The sequence below is a fragment of the Diospyros lotus genome, chromosome 2, assembly GCF_014633365.1.
Source record: "Diospyros lotus cultivar Yz01 chromosome 2, ASM1463336v1, whole genome shotgun sequence".
Taxonomy (NCBI): Eukaryota; Viridiplantae; Streptophyta; class Magnoliopsida; order Ericales; family Ebenaceae; genus Diospyros; species Diospyros lotus.
The window spans coordinates 10,926,746-10,950,607 of record NC_068339.1 but is presented as its reverse complement, the minus strand read 5'-3'; the positions used below and the strand labels follow the sequence as shown (position 1 = coordinate 10,950,607).

General features: G+C 31.7%; 1 protein-coding gene across 1 annotated transcript; it reads left to right on the top strand.

The window, feature by feature from the left end:
• The first annotated feature begins 6,773 nt into the window (after positions 1-6,773).
• Positions 6,774-7,411, top strand: LOC127795683 (uncharacterized). Its single transcript, XM_052327506.1, has one exon. The coding sequence runs from the start codon at positions 6,840-6,842 to the stop codon at positions 7,173-7,175; it is 336 nt and encodes a 111-aa protein (XP_052183466.1). The 5' UTR covers positions 6,774-6,839; the 3' UTR covers positions 7,176-7,411.
• The last annotated feature ends 16,451 nt before the right edge of the window (positions 7,412-23,862 follow it).

Sequence of the window (23,862 nt, the reverse complement as noted above, 5' to 3'; positions counted from 1 at the left end):
GAAGTATCAAATATAAGTCCAAATATTTGAATTTAGTACTTGTCCTCACCTATATAAAAGGTCAATAACCTCAAAGATAAATAAATAAATTTTGACTGCTTATTAAATATTGATTATTTATTTATTTTATCAATTTAAAAGTCTGATGATAAATACGAGGAGAATTCTATCTCATAATTTCTTACAAATGCTTACATAAAAATAGAACATTGGTGATCGATTTCAAATGCTATCATGAGAATGCATGTATATATATATATATATAATGTATATAAATATATTTTGATGAAAGAGAAGTAGTTAATTCTTTTTGGTGTAAATAAGAAAATAAGTCATGGATTTTGAATTAGTAAGTTATTTTACATTATGTGTTGTAAACTATTTTCTTATCTGTTTCTTTACCAAACATCAAAAAATAGAAAAATATATTTCGGAAAGCTATTTTACACCCAAATAAATGGAATTTAAATTTAGTAAAAAATAAAATTTCCAAAATACAAAATTCTTCTTTTGCTTCAATTTTTGGTTTCACCGTGTCAGTGCGCGCATGTGAGGAGAGAGAGAGAGAGAATCGAGAACTCTCTGATCTTCTTGGCTAATCTTAGTTGAAGTTGAAGACGAAGAGGGAGAAGATCAGATGGAAAGCAGCAATTTTGTTTTGTTTTGGATAATCACGGCCGCAACTTAGGACAGGAGATGGGATGGGACGAAGCATAGACGGAAAGCAGCAGCAGCAGCAACTAGCCGTAAAATGATATTGGGAGGATAGTTTTGTCTTTTTCCTCGACTGGAAAATTTATTATGTATTTCTGAAAATTTGACGTATTAAACATGAAAATTATTATTTTTTCAACTAAACTCGTGAAAATATAGCTCACGTTCTACGGACTAAAAATCACCCGAGGAGTGTTTCTTAAAATGAAACAAGAATGTAGCGTTTGTTAAAATTAATAGGTTAAAATTTCATCAATATATAAGATTATAATATTTTTTGAACTAAAATATGAAATAGTTCAGATAAATTTAAAAAATATTTTAATTTTTTTTATTAATTTATCTCTTAAATGTTTTAGAGTACACTAAATGACACTATCGTCATTTTATCTTATTTATGAGGATTAAAATATGTTTATCTTGAGGGAGAAATAAGTATGTCTAAAAAAATATAGATAAAAAGTCACATAATTTTTTTTTAAGGGTCGTCAAATAAATTTAACAAATATATTAAAAATAATAAAAGTCTAAAATATTTTCTATATCTTACCTTTTTCAGATAACGTTTATTAAAATGAATAAGATAAAATTGCATTAAGATAACTTATCCGTAAGATTCAAAATAACTTATTTGATGGGGGAAGAGATAAATTTATCCGAACAGTTCAAAATAATAAGTTATATGACTTCTTTTAAAAAAAAAATTGTCAGAGATATTTTTCATATCTTACTTTTTTCAGTTTATATATTAATTAACGAATACTACCTTAGCTTATATATTAATTAACAAACACTACCTAAATGTATAATATTGTATATAAACTCCATGTTTAAATAATATTTTCAAAAATAAAAAATGAGAGTTATAGTGAAATAAGGTTATAAGAGAAAAAATATATAAAAAATAAAAGATACTTTTTGAATTTCTATATTCTGACTGTAAATTAAGAATATAAAGATAATTATATATAAATAAAGTTTTATATAGAATTCATGCATAATTTATTTTTAATTAATTAATCATGCATTAAAAATAAAACACCATCCCACCGGTTGTATCTATCTTTACATTGATGATATTTATTTAAAACTCAAAAGAAAGATAACACGTGCTGTCACATGGCGTCATGGGCTTGCCGTTGTTGTCATTTTCTTGCTTGAACTTTGTCATCATACAGAATCAAGCTCTGCAGCTTTACTTGTCACACATTGCTTATGGTTGATCATTTCGATGCTCAACTCCAATTTTAATTTTATTAAAAATTCAAATGCATAAGTTAATATAATTTAATTTCAAAATTATTTTTTTCCTAAATAAGTCTAAAGTAATTATAATGCCCCTATATTTCTCAGTGATATTATATAAAATCCAAACAATTTCGAGAATTTTAAAATTTTCAGGTATCAGTACTTAGTAGTCCTTATGATTTATTTTTTTTTTTTGGTGGTAAAATCACCCTATTCGTTGCTAACTTTACTAATGGACCGAGATTATCATAAATTGAGTTAAAATAATCAAAATTTAATAAAAAAATACAAATAAAAAAAATTATAGCAATGGAACCCATAAGCCATAAGATATTTTTAGAGCCTAAACCCTAAAACTCTAAACCCATCAACTAAAATATAGGTGCTCATGGGGTTTCACATGATGGTTATGACGACTCTCGCTTGATGCCACGCTATCACATTTGTGTGTTATATTCGGTATCGAAATTGAGAATTATCAAGATTTTTTGATTTACCTTATTCATCACACTGTAGGAGTGATAGATGAGGGCATTTATGATAGCGCTTTATTCACAAAAAATATATATATATATAGACTCTAAATTTCTTAAAATTTTTAAGGAAAAGAAACAAATATAACTATTGCAAACATTTGCAAAACCATTAAAGAAGAAAATCATATTTTCTCAAATCATTATATATTGAGGGTATTGAGGCATAGTGAGATAAAGAATATTTATGTCATTTATATATATATAATATGATTTTAAAATTTTATACTTATGAGTTATTTTTTTAATATAATTAAAAATACGAACATATCGAAGAACGTGCAGCACCAAAAAAAAGTCGAGTGCAACTTCACAGCAGGAAGTCAATCCTCAGATTTTGAGTGGCGTGTTTGGTTGTCAATTGTTTACCATGTCATGAAATTATTGTAAGTGGGTACTTTATCTGGCCGTGTGTCCAGTCACGCCGAACAATAGAATACGGCAATCGAGGCGGAAGATACGGTGTCGTTGCATGTCAAGTTTGTTTCTGAGTGGTCTGACAGTACCTCAGTCTGCCAATTGCTTTAATCATTTCCATAGTCATTGACAATCATACCCTCTATTTTTATTTTTTGTAACTGAAGTAACACATAAATCTATTAAATTTACCAATTCATAAGGGTTCTCAAAACTGATTTGGACCGTCGGTTTCACCGGCCGAAACGAAAATTGATAAGTGATTCGATTTACTGTTAAAATTAAAATTAAAACATAATAAAATATCGTTACTTCTCAAATTTTATACATAAAAACATGGTTGGAAGGGTGAAAGCTTGTTGAATTGATTAATATATATTTTTTATTTTTTTGTCTTTAGTTTTATTTTTAAATATTAAAGGATGTAATATAAATTTAATATATTTAAAAGGAGTTAACATTTATTATTTAAATATCATCTAACATTTCGATAATTTTTTATTTGTAATTTAAATATTTGATCATGAATTTTAGTTTATACTTATCATAGATTTGTGTTAATACTATTGTAAATTTTTTTAGTTACATAATAATTAATTTCACTTGATACGTTTTTAGATTTATTAACTAGTATGTGATAAATTTTATTTTTCAAATTTTTATATCATAATTTTATAAAATATATATTTTTTATTTCATAAAATACATACTAATTCTACTAAAGTTCATCATAATCAATGAATAGGGGTGGTCATTCAATTCAACCGACTAAATTATTTAAATCAAATAAATTGAACTAATTTAATTGAATGTATTTTTAAATTGAAAAAATCCAACAAATTGAAAAAAAAAAACAAATAAAATCAAAAAATAAAAATAACATACTGTAAAAATGATGTCATTTTTTATATTTCAGTCAATTTAATTATTTTAATTTTACTTAATATAAAAATTAAACTGAACTAAAATAATTAAAATTGTTAAATTGGACTAAACCAACCTACAATTTAAACATAACTAAATTGATAATTTTAATCAATTTAATTTAATTATTTCAATTGAACCAAAATATTACTCGCACTTAACTATTACCATCTCATTTTTTCCATCTCATACTTGATCCAACATTTGAACACCAATACATATACAAAATATACACAATTATAAAATATAATTATACATTAATCAATTTTATTATTTTAGCAAACTTAGTCGGTTTAAACAAATTAAAAGGTTAAAAATTAATATTTAAAGTAAATAAGACATATATATTGAAAGTGCAATTATTACGATGACATAGGCTTAAAAGTGGTTATTATCAACTTATGAGTAGGTTGAAAATTAATTAAGTTTTAAATAACATATTAAGCTTTAAAGGTTAATTTGATTAAGTAGAGTTGGCTATATAAATATTAATTTTTTTAATATGATTATAGTGGGAATTGAATAAAAAATTTAGGCTCGTTCTCTTTTCTTTTTAATTTTCAGTTTTGAGTTTTGAATTCATTTTCAGTTTTCTGTTTTGGTAGTCAGTTTTTAGAAAATTAAAAATGCGTTATCTTTGTCATTTTGAAAAACTATTTTTAAAATAGAAAATTAGAAAATGTGTTCTCTTTAAAAATTTGAAATTTTTTTTAATGATATTTTATTCAATAAATTTGATTATTAAATAAATTATAAATATTTAATATTAATATATTATTAAAAAAATATATACATTTTAAAGTTAATGAATTTTATAATATTTTTTTCCCATTACAATAATAAAATATGAATAAATAAATAAATATGTTTTGAGTTTATTTTAAATGAAAACACTCAAAATAATTTTTTGTTGTTTTTAGTTTTATTTATAATTTTTTCTTTGTTTTTAAAAATACATTTTTAAAAACAGTAAACAAAACGCGTTTTCAATATTTTAGAAAATTGAAAACTAAAAATGACTTTAAAACAATAAAGAGAACACAACCTTGATTGCACTAGACTATATTTTTTAACTGAATTTCTTCTTCAAAATGCTAAAAACAAATAAAAAAACTTTATTTTAAATCAAGAGCGGTTATTAAAGGGTAAAGTTTATGAAAAAAAAAATTAACAAGAATAAATAACAACCAAACACATCTTTAGAATTCTTGGAGTTTCTTTCAATTGTTTTCGAGTTTAGGGTAATAAATTAACTTAGTGCGTGTGTAAATTATTTTATAAAAAAAATGATATATAATTTTAATTTATTTAACACACGACACACTAGTGGTGGTGAGTTTAAAATTTTAAGTTGGAATCTTAATTATTTTTAAGTGACATAATTTGATTTTAAAAGAAAAAATTGGTTCATAAATGAAAATTACTTAATAATAAAATTTATAAGAATTAATAAATGTTGCATTTTACCTTTCAAGGCACTTGTTCAATTATATACTCTTCTAAAATGTTTTTAGTAACGTCCTTAATTGCTTAATAGATCATTCAATTATTATTGAGTTTGAAATTAAATGAATAATCTCAAAGTAATCAAAGGATGGTTACAAATTTTGTCTTGTAACTAACTACACACTCTAGTGGTGGACTGGATTCCCTTGAACGTCAGCTCTTGATGAGCGATCTGCTTGGTTCAATTGAATATAAGATCAAAGGCTGACAAAAGCACATCATCTCCATATGATTCAGCAAACCTCGTTGATTAGGATGCCTTTAACACAAAATAATAAATGACATAACAATAATATTAATCTTACAATATTTTAAATTTTAAACTGGGGAGTAAAAGTAAAATAAATGAGCAGTAGACAAAAATGCCCCTCGAAAGTGGCGTTTGGTCGCAAGGAAAAATTTAAAAAAAAGAAGAAAGAAAGTGAGAGAAAGTGATAGGATCAGATATCACAGGTCATGTTGGATTAATCAAATGAAGGGATATTGAAACTGGCAGTAACTCACACGGCATCCAAGAGGCCTAGAGAAGAAGCAGTTGATTACTAAACTTTTTCTCTAAGAACATCATTGCGATTTGCATATGATCACAGCACTGTTATAAAAAATAAAAAATAAAAACTATATTTAAAATCATTAAGTTGACTGCAAAAGGTCCGATGGCCTGCAAATGATCCATTAGTTTGACTAAAGATCAACCGCAAGTCTGCACGCTGCAGTCATCGATTATAATATATATATATATTTAAATAATTTTATAATTATGTCTCATATATTATAATTATTTTTAATATATTATATTTAACCACACATTTATTTTAATAATTTGTCAGCATAATAAAAATAATATAGTAAAATAAATAACTTAAGTATATTATTTATATATATATATACACACACAAACATACTATTTTTTTATTTTTCTATGAAATAGCTCTAGAGATGGTAAATTTTTCTTGAAGTTTGGACCATTTTTCACATAAATTTTATGTGGTTTATTTTTAAAATTTAAGTTCTACCCGCTTTACTTTTTTTTTTTTTTCAAAGACTATTTAAGTTTTTATAAATTAAACTTAATATTAAAAATAATTTACTTGTGCCATAACATAAAGGGGAGGTATTTGAAAAAAATCATAAAATTATAAATGTTAAAAATAAAATAAAATAATGAGATAAAAATGAACCCTACAAATGGGTTTGAGTGAAGTTTATGTTATTAGATTAGTAGATATTATTCTTAATGGTATTATATTTATACTGTATATCAAATTTTCATTCAAAATAGAAATTTATATTCTACACACTCTATACTCCCAAAGCGGGTCCCACCGTCACGTGGCTCTACCGCCGGTGCACATGTGATTTGAGGGTAAAAGAAAACTCACCGTCACCGCCCTATATAAACACCAAGGGATCAACGGCCAATGCCATCCCACTCTTCCACACTAATCTGCCCCCAGTTAACCTCTCCCCTTTCAAATCCGTTAACACTCCGTAGACATGACAGAAACGGGGATTCTCCGGCGGCCGAAACCGGCATCCACCGTCACCAGGACCGCTGCCGCCACATCGCCGACGAACACGGCATCCGGAACCTGTTGCTGCTTCGCAAAGCTGGTGAGGAAGCTGAAGAAGCACACGAGTCGAATGTTGATCGCTCCGAGCCGACAGGCTTCGTTCCAATGCCGGTACGATCCTCTCAGCTACTCGCTCAACTTCGACAGTAGCGGCTGCGGAACCTTCTCCGACGACCGCGACCGAGACTACCACCAGTTCTACGCCTTCTCGTCGAGGTTCGTTGCGGCGCCGAAGACTGCTTGTGCGGCTTCGCATTGATTGATGAGGAAGAAGTCCTGTTGGTACTGCAGTTTTGGATGTATAAGAGACTTCCTCTTCTAGGTTTTTGACACGATCGATGTTCCTAGAATTAGTTTCAATGGCTACTAGTACTAGAATCGTGTAGATATACGATGGTGGAGATCCAATCAGTGAGTTATGAAGAAATTAGCATTTGATTCTATCTATCTGTTCTTTGCTATGCATATTTGATCGTCATATATATTCATCAGAAATCGTTCATATTAATCTGTCTCATTGGTTTTTTTTTTTGCTTTACAAAGACGATCTACCACATTTCAATAGAGAACTCTTTCTATGATTATTGTTAGAAATTGTATGTCGTGGGAATATCCATATATAGAATATTTTGAGAATATTTTTTTTTTCTATTTTGTAGATCATATATTGTAATATTCAAAATCCTTTTCTATTTAAGTTGGTGACAAAATTATATATCTATATCCATTACATGCATTCTACAGTACAATAGTGCCATATAATGCATTTTGATATTCTTTTAATTTTGTTATTTTATTTTTCTAACGTGGTGTAGAGCAAAGCTTTCTTTCAACAGTTATGACTACAAAAAGTAATTTCTGTAGCAAGGATTTATGTAATGTATAATGAGCCACTTATTCTCAATAAAACTTTTAAGCAAGTAATGTTATTAAAAATAAAATTTAGTTAAAAAAATAAAACACAAAATAGAGCTCGTTTATACCTTATGAGTTAGCAAGAAATAAATTAATCGTTTTAAATTATAAATATAAAAATATATTATTATTGTAGAAAATTTAATTTGGGTGAGAGGAGAAATCACGGTGCCTTGTTTGCATGTGCCATGTGGTGCCTGCCTCCTATACATCCAGTTTTATTGTGAACGTGAACATGAACATGAATGTGTGTGAATGTTGGACAGATCAAAAAGGTGTCCGTATGGTCTCCAGGTCGCCCAGAGCAGTCGCTACACCCTTACACACAGTACGTAAAGTGAGTACAGGAGGTTTTGAATGTAAATGTCATGCCTTACCACATGAATAATTTAATTGCTGGGAATGAATAAGTTGGACTTTAAAGGAGAAAGGGTTGACGACATGTCAACGGGAATTCTTCTCAAGGATTAAACAGTTCCTATTATGTTAACTTAATGCATTAATTAAAACCATTTTTAGTGGTAATTCATGAAGGGTTTGGTGTTTACTTGTAAAAAAATATTTTATTTATTAAATAAAATGCATGAAACAAAGTTAACATATATAGCTTAAGCAAAAAGAAAAAGATTAATATAAACTCTTGTAAAGAGAGTGGGTGAAATGAAACAATTTTTAACAAGAGGTAAAATAAAGAAGGTTCAGCTTTGTTTTAATTTTAGAATAATTTTTTAATTTTTTTTTTAAATTTACACACTAATTTATTTTTTTGTTTCAACATGAAATGAAGTCAAAATTAGTTAACCTTTGTAGTTAAAAATGGTGAGGTGACACTAAATAAGCAATTACTCGATAATTATCACTCATTGCTCTTTCTTTATATCTCTATCAATACCTTTTTTTTTATTGCTATATTACCCTTTTAATTATAAAAATTAATAGATAATAATGGTGTTTAATGATTGAAATAAAAAAAAATGTTTATGAATTGAAAAAATTAGAATTAAGGTGAAAGTTCAATTTATTTATTTTTTGGTACTTTATAAAAAAAAAAGAAGAAGATAAAGACTTGGGGAACATGAGCTATAAGAGCTTTATAAAAAAACACATCATATAATATATAAATTTAAAATTTATATAAACCGATTCATGATTGAAACTATATATAAATTAAAAAAAAAAATTCTTTTTTTCCAATTTCACGGATTAAATTCTAATTTAGAGAAGACTAAACCTGACCAGATTAAGTGGTTTGTTAACGGTTTAAGACCAAGTTTCGAGAATCGAGATGAATCAGCTCTCTGACCACTCAGTGAGTGCGTGAGAATTAAACAATATATATATATATATATATATTATATACACAGATAGAGATAGAGAGGAGAGCGAGTTATAAAATTGGAAAAAGGTGATCATGCATGTGCAATGTGGTATCTTCTCCAGAGAGCTATAATTATTTAATCAATATTTTCCTCCCAAGTTCAGGACTCAGGAGACAAGATTCCGCTATTAATGGCAACAAAGCCATTTAAAAAATAAAATTCTCACAAATAATTAGAGAAAAATGCATGAACGTTAAGCTTAAAAAGTTGAGAAATGCCTCTCAACACTCAAATCTCTCTCTCTCTCTCTCTCTCTCTCTCAGGTCCCCAATGAATATTTTTCACACTCACAACTCAGCTCTCTCCAATGTACCACAATCTCAGCAAGTTTTTTTGGCATGGAATGGATTTAAGAACCCATTATGTAGTGCATTCTGGCAAGATACCAGCTTGTTCTAAAACGTTGTCGTTCTGAGAATTTTTATTTTGTTTTAAAATATTAAAATAAAAGTTGTGTTTGTTTTCAAAATTTTGAAAACAATTTTTAAAATAGCATAAAAAAAACTGAAATATATTTAAAACCCATTATGTTTCCACTTTAAAACTTTTTACCCTAAAAGTTCTACACCATTACAGATTTTTCTCTTCCTCCCTCCCCACCTGATCGAGCTTCTTCCATTGCAACTGTTGGACAACACCCAACCGCCGGTGAACAAAGCAATACCAGCGCTTGCTTGCTTGCTAGCTTAGGGAGATGCCTAAATTACATAATAATATAGGATGCGAGATATAGTTATTATGTTTTTTGTTTTCATTTTTCTCAATAAAAATAAAAAATTAATGAACTAAAATAAAAATGAAAACATTTTCAAATTGCGCCTAATCTGTTTGACAATGGTTAATTTCCAGAAGAATTATATGATAAAAACCACAAGAAAATGGTCGGTTAAAGTTGTGTATCAGAATTTCTGCATTGTTTTTGTTGGCAAACAGAGAACTCTAAAACATGTTTTGGAAGCAAGCTATTGTGTGTCAAATTGTTAATTACTACGCCTTGTTGGAACGAACTAATAATGATGACAGTGGAACAATTAATGTTGAGATAATTAATTTAGCCAAGGGGGCAAAACAAAATTGTGAGCTTTGAGAGGGAATCCCCTTCACTCTCTATAATTTTGATGAAAATGCGTACCCCTAGTTGTTATATGATGCTTGGCTACATAATGTGATCTTATGAGTTAAAGTTGTCGTTGAGCTATGATTTGGCTCGATTTGAAAATTGCTCAGGCTAAGTAAACTGAGTTCCAACTGACTGTTGAACCTAAGTTTTAATTTCCAATACGAGGCAGCAATATATCTTGCTAACAAAATTAATGTCTGATGTGAACCGAGTTTAATATATCTATTTTGTTTATATATATACATATAATAATATAATTAATATAAAAAAATTATTCTAGTCCTATATTCCACGATCAATAGAACCAGTGCAAAGCTTGTTCAATCCAGCAGCAATACAACACAAAATCAATTAATAAATGTATCGTTCATTGTGAGAACGGAGCACTTTATTTCATACAAACCCACCACCCTTCGAAAGACAAAATGACTGGCAGCTTATCTGTGTGTGTGTGTGTGTGTGTGTGTGTGAGAGAGAGAGAGAGAGAGAGAGAGAGGAAACTGTAATTCAATGTTACTGCCAAAGTACAACATAGAACCTAGTGAAAAATTACAAGGATAGACCTTGTACATAAACTAGCGTAAGTTACGGGGTCCACCCACCTCACAGCTAAGTCACAGTCAGCCATCTCACCCAACAGTAATACTAAATTGATTTTCAAGGAAAATCTGTCACGATCAGGCAGGACTATGTACAAAGAATGTCACATCCACAAAAGTGCAAAAATAAAAAAACACAAAATGTATTGAGCGGTACAATGTTACAGTGTTAGGCTGAGATTTTAAATTCTTAATATCCCCGATCGAATTGTTGTTTCTAGTTTTGTGACAATGGAAAACAAAAACATTTAACTAAAAACATAGTGATTACAAAAGCACAAAAGAATAGTTTCACAGAAAGTGTGAGAGCAAGTTAAGTAGATTACTATAGCAACTAAAAACATTTTGTTCATCGCCAGCTAGAGGTTTAACTAGAACCAAGACAACCATACTATCAAAAGAAATGATAGAAACCTGATGTAAAATCAATAAGGAAGGTGTTGACAAATGAGCACATGTAGTTCATTTAGTACCAAGTATGTTAGGATTAGTCAAAAGGAAAAATACTATACCATTTCAATATTGAATCTTGCTAAGCAAAAAATAAATCCAATCACAATCCTACAAGAAAAAAAAATCAAATTTATTAAGAGAAGCAAATTTAATGTGTTTTTGCTTGATGCCTACTTCTACAAGCTAGAGATGACCAATAAATTTTATTATATCAATAAACTAAGCTTATAATATAATGCATCCCCAATTCTTGAAAATTGTTGCTTTGTAAGAGCCGGGCCATGGTCATTTCTAAATGCAACTTTATCCTTACTTTCTTGCAAGCAAGTTGTTTCCAAACTTAAAGGCATGGCCTTTCAATCACAATAAATCAATCTATCATTGTTACCAAGGCTTTCCCTCCAAGATTTACAATATAAAGGTAGAGAAAATCTCATAACCCTAGACCTAAATACAACCAAGCCCTCAAGCCAGAATATGTGCTCACACTCTCTCCCATCCTCTTCTAAATTGGATTAGGGTAGAGAAATCGTAATTCTCCTCTATATTGGACTGGGTCATTAATGCCCCAATCCACAAATTCAAGACAAACTCACAGTGTCAATTTGACGCATAATACACCTGGTAAGCTTGGTCATGCATGTCAAAAATCACAATTTGTAGTTTGAAACATATTTCGTTCAATGATTTACTACTCCAAAATAATGTGAAACATGCAGTAGCAAAATCTATAGCTACTTCGTGTACTCAAACAAATGCAAAACCTTTCCAAATCAATGACTAAAAGTTAACCTAGCTTTGAAGGCATATAAACAATTAAACAATTCAATGCAGTCATTTAGTTTATAGTTTTTGTTAAAAATATATTTATTTAAGCCACATCAGTAATTTTTAATCAGAGGTGGCAGCCTAGCTAATTTAACTTGTCATGCCACATCGACATTTAACATTTTTATTAATAGAAGAGAAACATCAGTTCAAAATTAAAATAAAGTTAAAGTTGGATACTACTGAAAAAATTAAGAGATCGATCCAAAATTGAAACAAAACTAGTTGGATGCTACTATATGGATAAAATTAAAAGGAAAATCTAAATTGGAAAAAGGTTAAAATTAGGTACTTTTTTTTTGGCAATTTGCCCTTTTCTTACTAAGTTGATGAACTTGAATTAAAGATGCTGAAAGGCGGTGAATCTTGTACAAGACCACCAAGAGAAAAAAAAAGAAAGGAAGGAAAACATACTACTTCCGAGGAAAGTTCATCCAAAAAGGACAAAAATAAATGAAAAGAGAAGGGAAGACATGGAAAGGCTCACTCTAAACATCAAAACCAAAACTACCACTACAACATCTCAAAAGTAGGGGTTAAATGAACAATAATAAAAGGCTCCAATCGTCAAGGCCACTATACAAGACAAAAAAAGATGGTCAACAAACAAAAACACCAATCCAAAACCACTGTCTCCATCCCCATCCCCCCCCCCCCCCCCCCCCCCCCAATAAAAGATAGTCAGCAAACTTCCTATCGTGATATGACTCCACAAGCCGCTTCCCCAACAAAGCTTTACTAGAATGCCCAAAGGTCCCAACTCCAGATCCACCTTCTTTAAAGTCATATTAGAGGCTGTCATTGGGATTAATTTTTGAGGGTGGCAAAATCTATATTATTGTGGGAATGATTCTTGGTAAGTGTCAGTGGATGCAGTTTTAAATCCTGGTTACTTAGGCACATCTCTGATTTACCTCTCTCATGATGACCCTAGGACGAGTTTGGTGAGGGCACGAGTGATAACACATAATCTTAAAAAAAAAAAACTTTTTTGACCCACCCAATGGTACTTGATTTCATCCCCTAAACCACCTCAAATAAAATCTTGATGCAACTTGCTAAACGCCTAAACCCCTTACCATAAGTCAAGTTATAGTGAAGACTGATATTGTCTAGGTAAAGGAGACTCAAAAGATTGCTCTAAACTGAAATAAACCTGACACTTTGGTCTGCAGACTCTGCACAATGTTCAAGACAAGCAATTTCCTTAAAAGCATAGGTAAGCATATGTCCAATTCAATCAATGATTTAATCTACTTAAGCAAAAGTCTTAATGTTAATTTCTATTAATTGGGAAATCTAGGAAAAATGATGATTCAATACTTCATTGAATATAAGCAAAAATAGAGCCTACATGAGAAGTAACCACTTTCAGTTTGATTAAACCAAAATGATTTGAATACTTACTACAGAAAGTTTATCGTGACACCAATGGTACATGTAAACACCAACCCTAACTTGGTTTGGATATGGAGCAGTTATGATGATGATGATACCAGTAGCACATGTAGAGACAAGAATGGTGCACTTCACCTTTGCAAAGGCAAGCATATAATTGCCTAATACTCCTTCAATAAGATGTTCTCACAGAGGCAAGCATGTATAAAATTCTCAATCACTAGAATTTTATGCATATTTAAAGAATAAGTATATGCCAAAGAATTGGATTTCATCGTTGAGGTTATAAGTTTGGCTTGCATGATCTTGTTCTTTTTGTATGATTTAGAATCAAAGGTTGCTTGCAATAACAGTTCGGAATCCTACTAAAATAAGAGAAAACACATAATGACAGGTTGTTGGGGAGTCCCACCTCCAAACAGTGACTGTAAAAAGATAGTTGCTGGCAGTAAACAGGTGGAGAAGAAGAAAACAATTTTTTTCACTTATTTATGGCTAGATGCCACCCCATTGAAATTTATTACTGAAATACCACCTTTCCCGCCACCTGGATGCCACAATTTTTTTATTTTTTTCCTTTGGGGGCGGGGTGAAGGGGGGTGCCATGGATAGAGAACTACTTTTTTGACAAGCGGTTTCAACATAGAATCGTTTGTCACATGAGCAGTTATATTCCAACATTAAAATTTCTGGGACGTTAAAGAATTGCTGGTGTGACCAACGGCCCATTAGAAAAATTTTACTGGAGATTTTGTATATATTTTCAAGTGAAAGAGAATTAAACAAATGGAATCAACAGATTCTCGAGGAAAGTTGAAAAGTATTCTTCCACTTTCTGGGGATCAAACTTCAATGATTGCTCCCCAGCATTGCGCCCCAAGGTTATCTGATGCTCATGAGTACATACATACCCATACGAGAGGAAATTGTCAGGGACTGGTAGTAGGATCCAGGCACTAAAATGAAGAAGGATCTGCGGTAATAGAGGAAATCGTTTGCTGCTACAGAGGTATTATTTTTCAACACCCCTTGAGAATTTTATTATATATAAATTTCCAATATGATTGGCATATATATAATTGTAGTGATCACAATAAAATTATCCTGCAAGTGACATAATTTTATGTATATAATTAAATATTTATTCTAAATCTCTTGAAAAGGGAGCTTGAGCACCTTTGTAGTTTATCAAGCTTTCCCAATAATTTTCTCTTGATCCTTTTGACACCCCAATTGCTTTTTTTTTTTTTTTTTCTTTTGTAGACTCATTCTAGTATGTTGACTTTTCCCCTAAAACATACGCACACATATTCTCATGCACACGTGACTTATCTCTCATTTAAGAATATATATTACCTGAAGTAGAGTTCGCCATACGAAGGACCCTTAACCCAGCTATAGGAGCTGTATTCCCCAAGCTCATACACTAGGTTCAAAACCATAAGAGATGCAAATTTAACATGTTTTTGCTTGATGCCCACTTCTACGGGCAAATGAGGACCAACAAATTTTATTATGTCAAAATTGGCTGTACAATATAATGCATCCTTAGTGCATGAATCCCCCTCTTTGCAAGAGCTGAGAGATGGACAATTTTACACACAACATTACCTTTACTTTTTTGCAAACAAGTTGTTCCCACAACTCAAAGACATGAACTTCCAATCACAAAAGTGCTATCTATCGTTGCTACTTGCTACCTAGGCTCACCCTCAAAGGTTTACAATATTATTGTAAAGATAGAGAAAATCTCATAACCTAAATACAGACAGACCCTGAAAACAGAGTACATGCTTGCACTCTCCTGATAGTCTAGAATAAATTTACCAAGTTGAAGAGAGAGAATCCTAAGAGAAGAAAGGTAAAATAGATATGAAACACGGCCTAAAGTAACTGGTTCTTCACTTTAGTAAAACTGCCGGGAAAAAATTTAACTCTAGGGAAAACATTACAACTGTTTAAATAGTCCTCCTAACTTAACCCACAAGGATTAGATTTTAGTTTCCTAATTCTATTGGACTATATTTTATTTTGTTTTCTAGTGCAACGATTGCACTAAGGTTGCCCTTAGCCTTAAGTGCCCCCAAACTCGTTGGGTTGTTGCTTACACGCCAGCCACGCGACTCCTAGACCCATAAGGAAAACATGGGCTAAGATAAGACTCCAAAAACCATAACAACATAGTTTGAACCCAAATAAAAATAACATACCAAAAAGCTGCAAAAATAATAAAATATGGGAAGTTACAAAAATAGCCTTGCTAGTATTTTTTTTTTTTTTTATTGCTCCTACGTCACATCCTGTTCTAAATTGGATTAGGGTAGAAAAATCCTAATTCTCCTCAATATTGGACTGGGTCATTAAGTGGCCCCAACCCCAATCCACAAATTCAAGAATCAAGACAAACTCAACAGTGTCATTTTGACCCATAATATATTTGGAAAGCCTGCCACACCGCCACACACATCAAAAATCATCAAAAATCATATCTGCAGTGTGAAACATATCTTATTCAGTAGTTTTAGTTGCTCAAAATAAACTTGTAGCAGCCCCATCCATCTACTTCATGAGCTCAACGAAATGCAAAAAATTGTAAATCGATGACTAAAAGTTAAGCTAGCTTTGAAGGGTCTAACCTATTATATGCAATCATTTGAAATGTGCTTAACTACCTAGTTCAGAAATGCAATAGAAAGCAAATTTGTGTTGGAACTCTAAACCAAAATTGCTTAAAGATTTCGTCAAGCCCAAGTTCAACATTCTGGAAGATCCAAAAGTCTTTTATTTGAATTAAATTATCTTGAAAATGTAATGCTTTATTTACTTGTCTTTTAGACTTCTCTTGTAATGGCTATATATGCCAAACGTTGTTTTTGCTGAAATAAGAAAAAGTTGAACTGCTCTCCTGTCATATTTTCTTGTTCATACTTCTCAATTCTATCCCAAAGCCTTCAATTGGTATCAGAGCGCTTTCAAAAAAATGTCAACAAGAAATATAGCCACTCCATTTCCGCATATCTTCAATGGAGAAGATTATGACTATTGGAGCGGCAGATTTGAAGTTTGGCTGAAAGCATTCGACTTGTGGAATATAGTCGATAAAGGTTTTGTTGAACCTGAAAATGAAGAAGCACTGAGTGATGCTGAAAAGAAAGTTTTGCTGGAAAACAGAAAGAAGGATACAAATGCTCTGAATCAAATTAATCGCGCAATAGAAAATGTGGTGTACGAGAGAATTTGCAAGGCAAAAACTTCAAAACAGGCTTGGGAGATTCTGCAAAAGGCTTACAAAGGCGATGAACAAGTCAAAAATGTACGGCTTCAGATTTTGAGATCAGAGTTTGAAAAATTGGAGATGAAAGAAAATGAAAGTGTTGCAAAGTATTTTACAACAGTTGGTTCTATTGTGAATCAATGGCCTCAAACGGTGAAGTTTTGGATGATCTCAGGATTATTCAAAAGGTTCTCCGTTCTCTTCCAGAAAAATATTTCAGCTTGGTTACTGTCATTGAACAGACAAGAGATCTCAAAAGCTTAACTTTGGAAGATTTGCAAGGAGTCTTGAAAGCCCATGAAGTAAAGATTAACTTGTTGTTTCCCCCATCGAAACAACTGGACCAAGCTCTTAAATCTCAAGTTACAACTACAAAAGGTCATGACTCATCAAATCGAGGCAAAGGCAAGAATTTCAGAGGACGTGGTGATTCGAGTTCTCATGGACGAGGAAGAAATAATCAGCACAATGATAGTAATCAGAATGACAGTAATGAAAATTTTCAACAAAGAGGAATGGGAGATCGTGGTTATCAAAGAGGCCGAGGACGCGAATATATTGAGTGTAACTATTGTCATAAACCTGGACACAAAGTTGCCGATTGCTGGCACAAACAAGCAGATAAAAAGAAAAGTCACTATGTTGAATGTGATTACTGCCACAGGCCTGGACATAAAATTACAGATTGCTGGCATAAACAAGCTAATGACAAGAAACATGAAACAAGTTTCTTTCATCAAAGCAAGAATGAAGAGACTCTGTTGCTTGCTTCTCATGACAGCACGGATGATGAAGTGTGGTACCTTGACAGTGGTGCTAGCAAACATATGACAGGTAACAAAAAATTATTTTCTAGTTTATCTAGAATTGATCATGGTGAAGTAATGATTGGTGATGCTAGTACTCATAAAATTGAAGCTGTTGGTGAGATTTCTTTTTAAAACAAAATTTGGAAATGTTGAGAAAATGTCTGAGGTTTATTTTGTTCTGGGTTTGAAAAGTAACTTGCTTAGTGCCGGTCATCTTATGAAGAAAGGATATAATTTGCACATGCATGATAATGCTTGCACTATATTAAAAGGAAATCAAGTTATTGCAAAAATTGCTGTGGCCTCAAATAACTTGTTTCCTCTCAAACTTGAGACCACAAATTTATCTTGTTTTGCTGCTGCTGAAAAAAATGTTCCCAAGCTATGGCATGAAAGGTTTGGGCACTTGAATTATGGAAGTTTGAAGCTATTATCAACAAAGGAGATGGTTAAAGGGCTGCCTAAAATTGACCAAGTTGAAGAGATTTGTGAAGCATGTCAACTTGGAAAGCAACACAGAGATCCATTCCCACAACAATCAAGTTGGAGAGCTAAAAGGCCTTTAGAACTTGTTCATTCTGACATTTGTGGAAAAATGCCAACTGAATCTCTTGGTGGCAGCAATTTCTTCATCACTTTTATTGATGATTTCACAAGAAAGGTGTGGATTTACTTTCTCAAAGAAAAGTCACAAGCATTTCAAGTTTTTAAAGATTTTAAAGCAGAAGTTGAGAACTATATTGGGCTTCGTATCAAAACCTTGAGAACGGACCGCGGTGGTGAGTATATGACTGCACTCTCACCCTGCAATTAAAACACAATAAAAATAAATCATAATAAAACTTTTATATTTTTTTTTATTTTGGTGAGAGGTTTATACTCGCCAGTGTACGAGTGCAGTTGTAGTCTAAATTTAAATTTATATTTTCTGAATGAGTCCAGGTCGTCCACTGAGAGATTTATTTATGGTAAAAGAAAAAGAATGTCACACACACGCACACGCAATTGGACAAATTGACAACAAGATTTTTTATGGTTTTTTTTTTAGACAACAGATACTAGAAAATAAAGTAAGGCAGAAATTGAAATAAACATTAAACATAAAAATATGAATTTAGATAGTGTTTGAGTTAAGAGAATTTCAGTACCAACCCGTTGATTCCCAAATTTTAGCATAAAAGATTAGCAACATTAATTTAATTTCAGATATGAGGGTTTGTTATTAAATGCAATTAGAGATGATGATAGTTCTAGGTTAAGCAATCCCCATACATGATATGCGGGATTCTAATTTAAGCAACCACCATAAATCCAATTGCAATTAATACACAAAACAACTAAATTAATCATCCGGGTTTGGGTATGATAGCTTTTCCAGTTCTAGTAACTCTCATACATGGCATGAAAGCTCTAAATTAGGCTTACGCTCCAATCCAAATCTAGTGATTTTTCAATAATTAATACACACTCATACTGAAATTTAAATTAATGTTACTTATTTAAAGCGCAGCTTTCTTTGGGAATCATTGGCGTTGGACACTGTCCTTGCCTTAACCCAAGATTAGATTTAGCTACTCATCTTTATTTGAAAGTTAATTGACAGGAATTTAAATGACGTAATTTAAATAACAGAATTTAAATGACAAGAATTAAAATAGTAAAAACTAACCGGCCATTTAGGCGGTGGATAATTAAAAGACAAGAATTAAAATTACAGAAATTTAAAGGTAAAAACTAACCAGCCATTTAGGCGGTGAATAATTAAAAGACAAGAATTAAAATTGCAGGAATTTAAAGGCATAAATTAACCGGCCATTTAGGCGGTGAATAATTAAAAGACAATAAATGACATAAGAATTTAAAAGAAGAAAAAAAAGAAGTAAGATTATAAGAGAAAGTACTATAGAAAATGAGAAAGAACAAGAACAATTCTCAAAAAGAGAATTATAAGGAAACAAGTAAACTTTTATTCAAGAATAATAATCACACTTACAAATGCAATCAAGTGATCTATTTATAGGCTATAAGATGCAATACAAACCACACAATTTCAATTATTCAACTAGACATAATTATATCTAATGGGCACTCACACACTTAAAGTTAAATGGATTTTAGCTATAATACACACCTAATATTAAATGGATTTTAGCTAAAATACATACCTAATAAAGCACTCATAAAGTTAAATGGATTTTAGCTATAATATCCACCTAATAGTTAAATGGATTTTAGCTAAAAAACACACCTAATAAAGCTCTCACATAAAAAATAAAAATAGATTTCTATAAATTGGTTTTTAATCTTCATTAGGATTAAAAATAATCCTTGGACCTTCTCCAAATAATATCTTCCATGGGTTGCTCAAATTGGGCCTTAATTCTTCATGGGCTTGAATTCTTCATGGACTTTAATTTTTCATGGGCTTGATTTCTTCATGGATTTGATTTCTTCATGGATTTGAATTCTTCATGGACTTTAAGTCTTCATGGGCTTGAATTCTTCATGCCTAAAAAAAAAATAATTTAATGTTATTAATAAATTATATATTATATATATGTATTACACATGGCACATATATATATATATATTAGATTATATTATATATATATATTACATGCATGCATATAATGATGTATATGTATTATATATAATTTTATATATTATTATTATTATTATTAAATTTTACTTTAAAATTTCATTTCATTCATTTTTCAATTTAAACTTACATATAACCATAAAATATATATTAATATCTAATTTAAACCATTTTTAAGATCAAAAGAAGGGTATAATTATAACAAAATTTTTACAAAATTAACCACTAATCAGTATATTTCAAATGAAGTAGAAAAATATTTCAGAGAACAAGGAATAAGGCATGAGTTGACAGCTAGCTTTACACCACAGCAGAATGGTGTAAGTGAAAGAAAAAATAAAACTATTGTTGAAAGTATGAGATGTATGCTTAAAAGAAAAAATTTACCAAATAAATTTTGGGCAGAGGCTGTTTCTTGTGCATGTTATCTTATTAATCGGTCTCCAACAAAGTATTTGAAAGATTGCACACCACATGAGGCCTGGTATGGAAGAAAGCCTGATATTCAACATTTAAAGGTGTTTGGAAGTGTTGCTTACTCACTCATTCCACAGGCAAAAAGAAACAAGTTTGATGATAAGTCTGAGAAATGCATATTTGTTAGATACAGTGAGAGAAGCAAAGCATACAAGCTGTATAATCCAATGACCAAAAATGTTGTGATAAGTCGTGATGTTCGTATTGATGAAAATTCAAGCTTTGAAGATACAAAAGAAAAAGCAATTGAGCTGGACATTCCTTCAACCACAGAAAAAGATTCAGAAGAAGAAAATCATTCTTATTCACCAAGGACTCCATCAAATTTTTCATCAGAATCTTCACATACATCTTCTCCAAGTCCTCCAAGAAGAATGAGAAGTGTACAAGAGCTTTTAGATTCAACAGAGCCTGTTGAATATGATGATTCTGTATTTTTTGCTTTCTATGCAGGAGAAGATCCAATCTCTTTTGATAATGCAAATAAAGAAGAAGTATGGAAAAGAGCCATGAAGGAGGAAATAACAGCTATTGAAAAAAATGAAACTTGGGAGCTTACAAATCTTCCTCCACATAAAAAACCCATTGGTGTTAAATGGGTATACAAAACAAAAATGAATGCAGATGGCTCCATCAACAAACATAAAGCAAGGCTTGTAGCAAAGGGGTACAAGCAAAAAGAAGGAGAAGATTTTACAGAAGTTTTTGCTCCTGTGTCAAGGCTTGATACAATCCGATTAATGATCTCTCTTGCAGCTCAAAACAATTGGAGGATTTTACAAATGGACGTAAAATCAGCATTCCTAAATGGTGTGCTAAAGGAAGAAGTCTACTTTGAACAGCCTCCTGGTTTTGTGAAAAAATGAGAAGAAGATAAAGTCTACAAGTTGAGAAAAGCTTTATACGGGCTGAAGCAATCACCAAGAGCTTGGTATAGCTGCATCAATTCTTACTTCGAGAAGAATAGTTTTCAGAAATGTCCATTGGAACACACTCTCTACACTAAAATCAGTCCACATGGAGGCTTCATATTTGTAAGTCTTTATGTTGATGACCTTATTTTCACTGGTAATGATTTAAAGTTGCTGAATGATTTTAAGCTCTCAATGAAGAATGAATTTGAAATGACTGATCTGGGTGAATTACATCATTTCCTTGGAATTGAAGTTCATAGATCCAAACATGGAATTTTTATCACCCAAGAGAGTTATGCAAAAGAGGTTTTAAAAAAATTCAGAATGGAAAATGCAAATCCTGTTTCAACTCCTTGTATCACAGGATTAAAATTGAGCAAAGATGATAAGGGAAAGCTGGTTAACTCAACTATGTTTCGAAGTTTGGTTGGGAACTTGATGTACTTAACAGCTACAAGACCTGATATTATGTATGATGTAAGTTTGGTTAGCAGATTTATGGAGAAACCATTCTCTAATCATTGGGAGGCAGCAAAAAGAATCCTGAGATATGTGAAAAAAACTCTTGACTATGGTATTTTCTATCAAGCAAATGTGCCTGTTAACCTTGTTGGCTATATTGACAGTGACTTAGCAGGAAGTATTGATGATAGCAAAAGCACTTCAGGTTATGTTTTTGATCTAGGGAGTGGAGCAATAGCATGGTGTTCAAAGAAACAACCAACGGTTGCACTCTCTACCACAGAAGCAGAATATATTGCTGCTTCTTTCGCAGGATGTCATCTACTCTGGTTACGTGGTATTCTGGAGAATCTCAAGCATGGTCAAATAGGTCCAACAACCTTGTTCTGTGACAACAGTTCATCTATTTCAATTTCGAAAGATCCAGTTCTTCATGGAAAAACAAAACATATTCGGATTCGGTACCATTTCTTGAGGGAGCTTGTGAATGAAGGTGTTGTTGTTGTTAAGTATTGCAGGACCAGTGAACAAAAGGCTGACATTTTCACTAAACCACTTGGAGGGCCAGCTTTCTCAAAAGTTGCAGCAAGTCTAGGAATGAAGAGCAAGTTTGGTTTAGGGGAGGCATTGTTGGAACTCTAAACCAAAATTGCTTAAAGATTTCGTCAAGCCCAAGTTCAACATTCTGGAAGATCCAAAAGTCTTTTATTTGAATTAAATTATCTTGAAAATGTAATGATTTATTTACTTGTCTTTTAGACTTCTCTTGTAATGGCTGTATATGCCAAACGTTGTTTTTGCTGAAATAAGAAGAAGTTGAACTGCTCTCCTGTCATATTTTCTTGTTCATACTTCTCAATTCTATCCCAAAGCCTTCAATTTGAACCATGCAAGCCCCAGATTCTAACTAGCATGAAGAAAGATCATCATAGGAATCAAAACCAGGAAGCCTGTCAGTTTTTAGAGAACAACAATCAGTCATTGAGTGTCCAGAACAACAGCATACAAAATTCACCAATCATGGCACCAAACTAGAGAAAACTAGCATACTTATGATTTAACTCCTACTGAATTCAAAACCCAATTTAGAATCCTCTAAAAAGCTCCAAAATCCAAAACTGGATCAAATTTTGATTGAACGAATAATTCACATCGATTAATCAATCACGATTTGCTTCAAAAGCAAGGCAAAGCCCCACAGGAATCAGTTGCGATTGCGTTAAACTGAAATCGCACAAAAAATCAACGAAAAGATGAGTAAGAGGCTCTTTGGCTTAGCGGTTTGACAATGTATAAGCTATTTTACAACTGATAAGCAGTATAGCGTTTGATGCTTAAGTGTTTGGGATCAATAATAAACGTAAAAGCTACCTCACTTATACGTTATTGTAACAGCGTTTAGCAAAAGCTGGTAACCCCCAGCTTTGCCAAAAAACGCTATTGCATTGACCAAGAAAAATACCAAAATGCCCTCAAAGCTCTCTTCTCCCATTATCTCCTCCGAAGCTCTGCTCTGCCATAATCGCCGCCTCAGCCATCGCCTTTTCTCCATACAGCCGTCGCCGTTGTTGTCGCCTTCGTCGCGCCATCACCTGCCGCCTCCTTCTTCTCCAGATCCGCCGAGCTTCCTCTCTAGATCCGGCGTCACTGTTGTCGTCGTTGGTGGGTCTCCTCCATGTCGCGCCATCGCTGCCTCTACTTCCGTTGCTGGCTCATTCT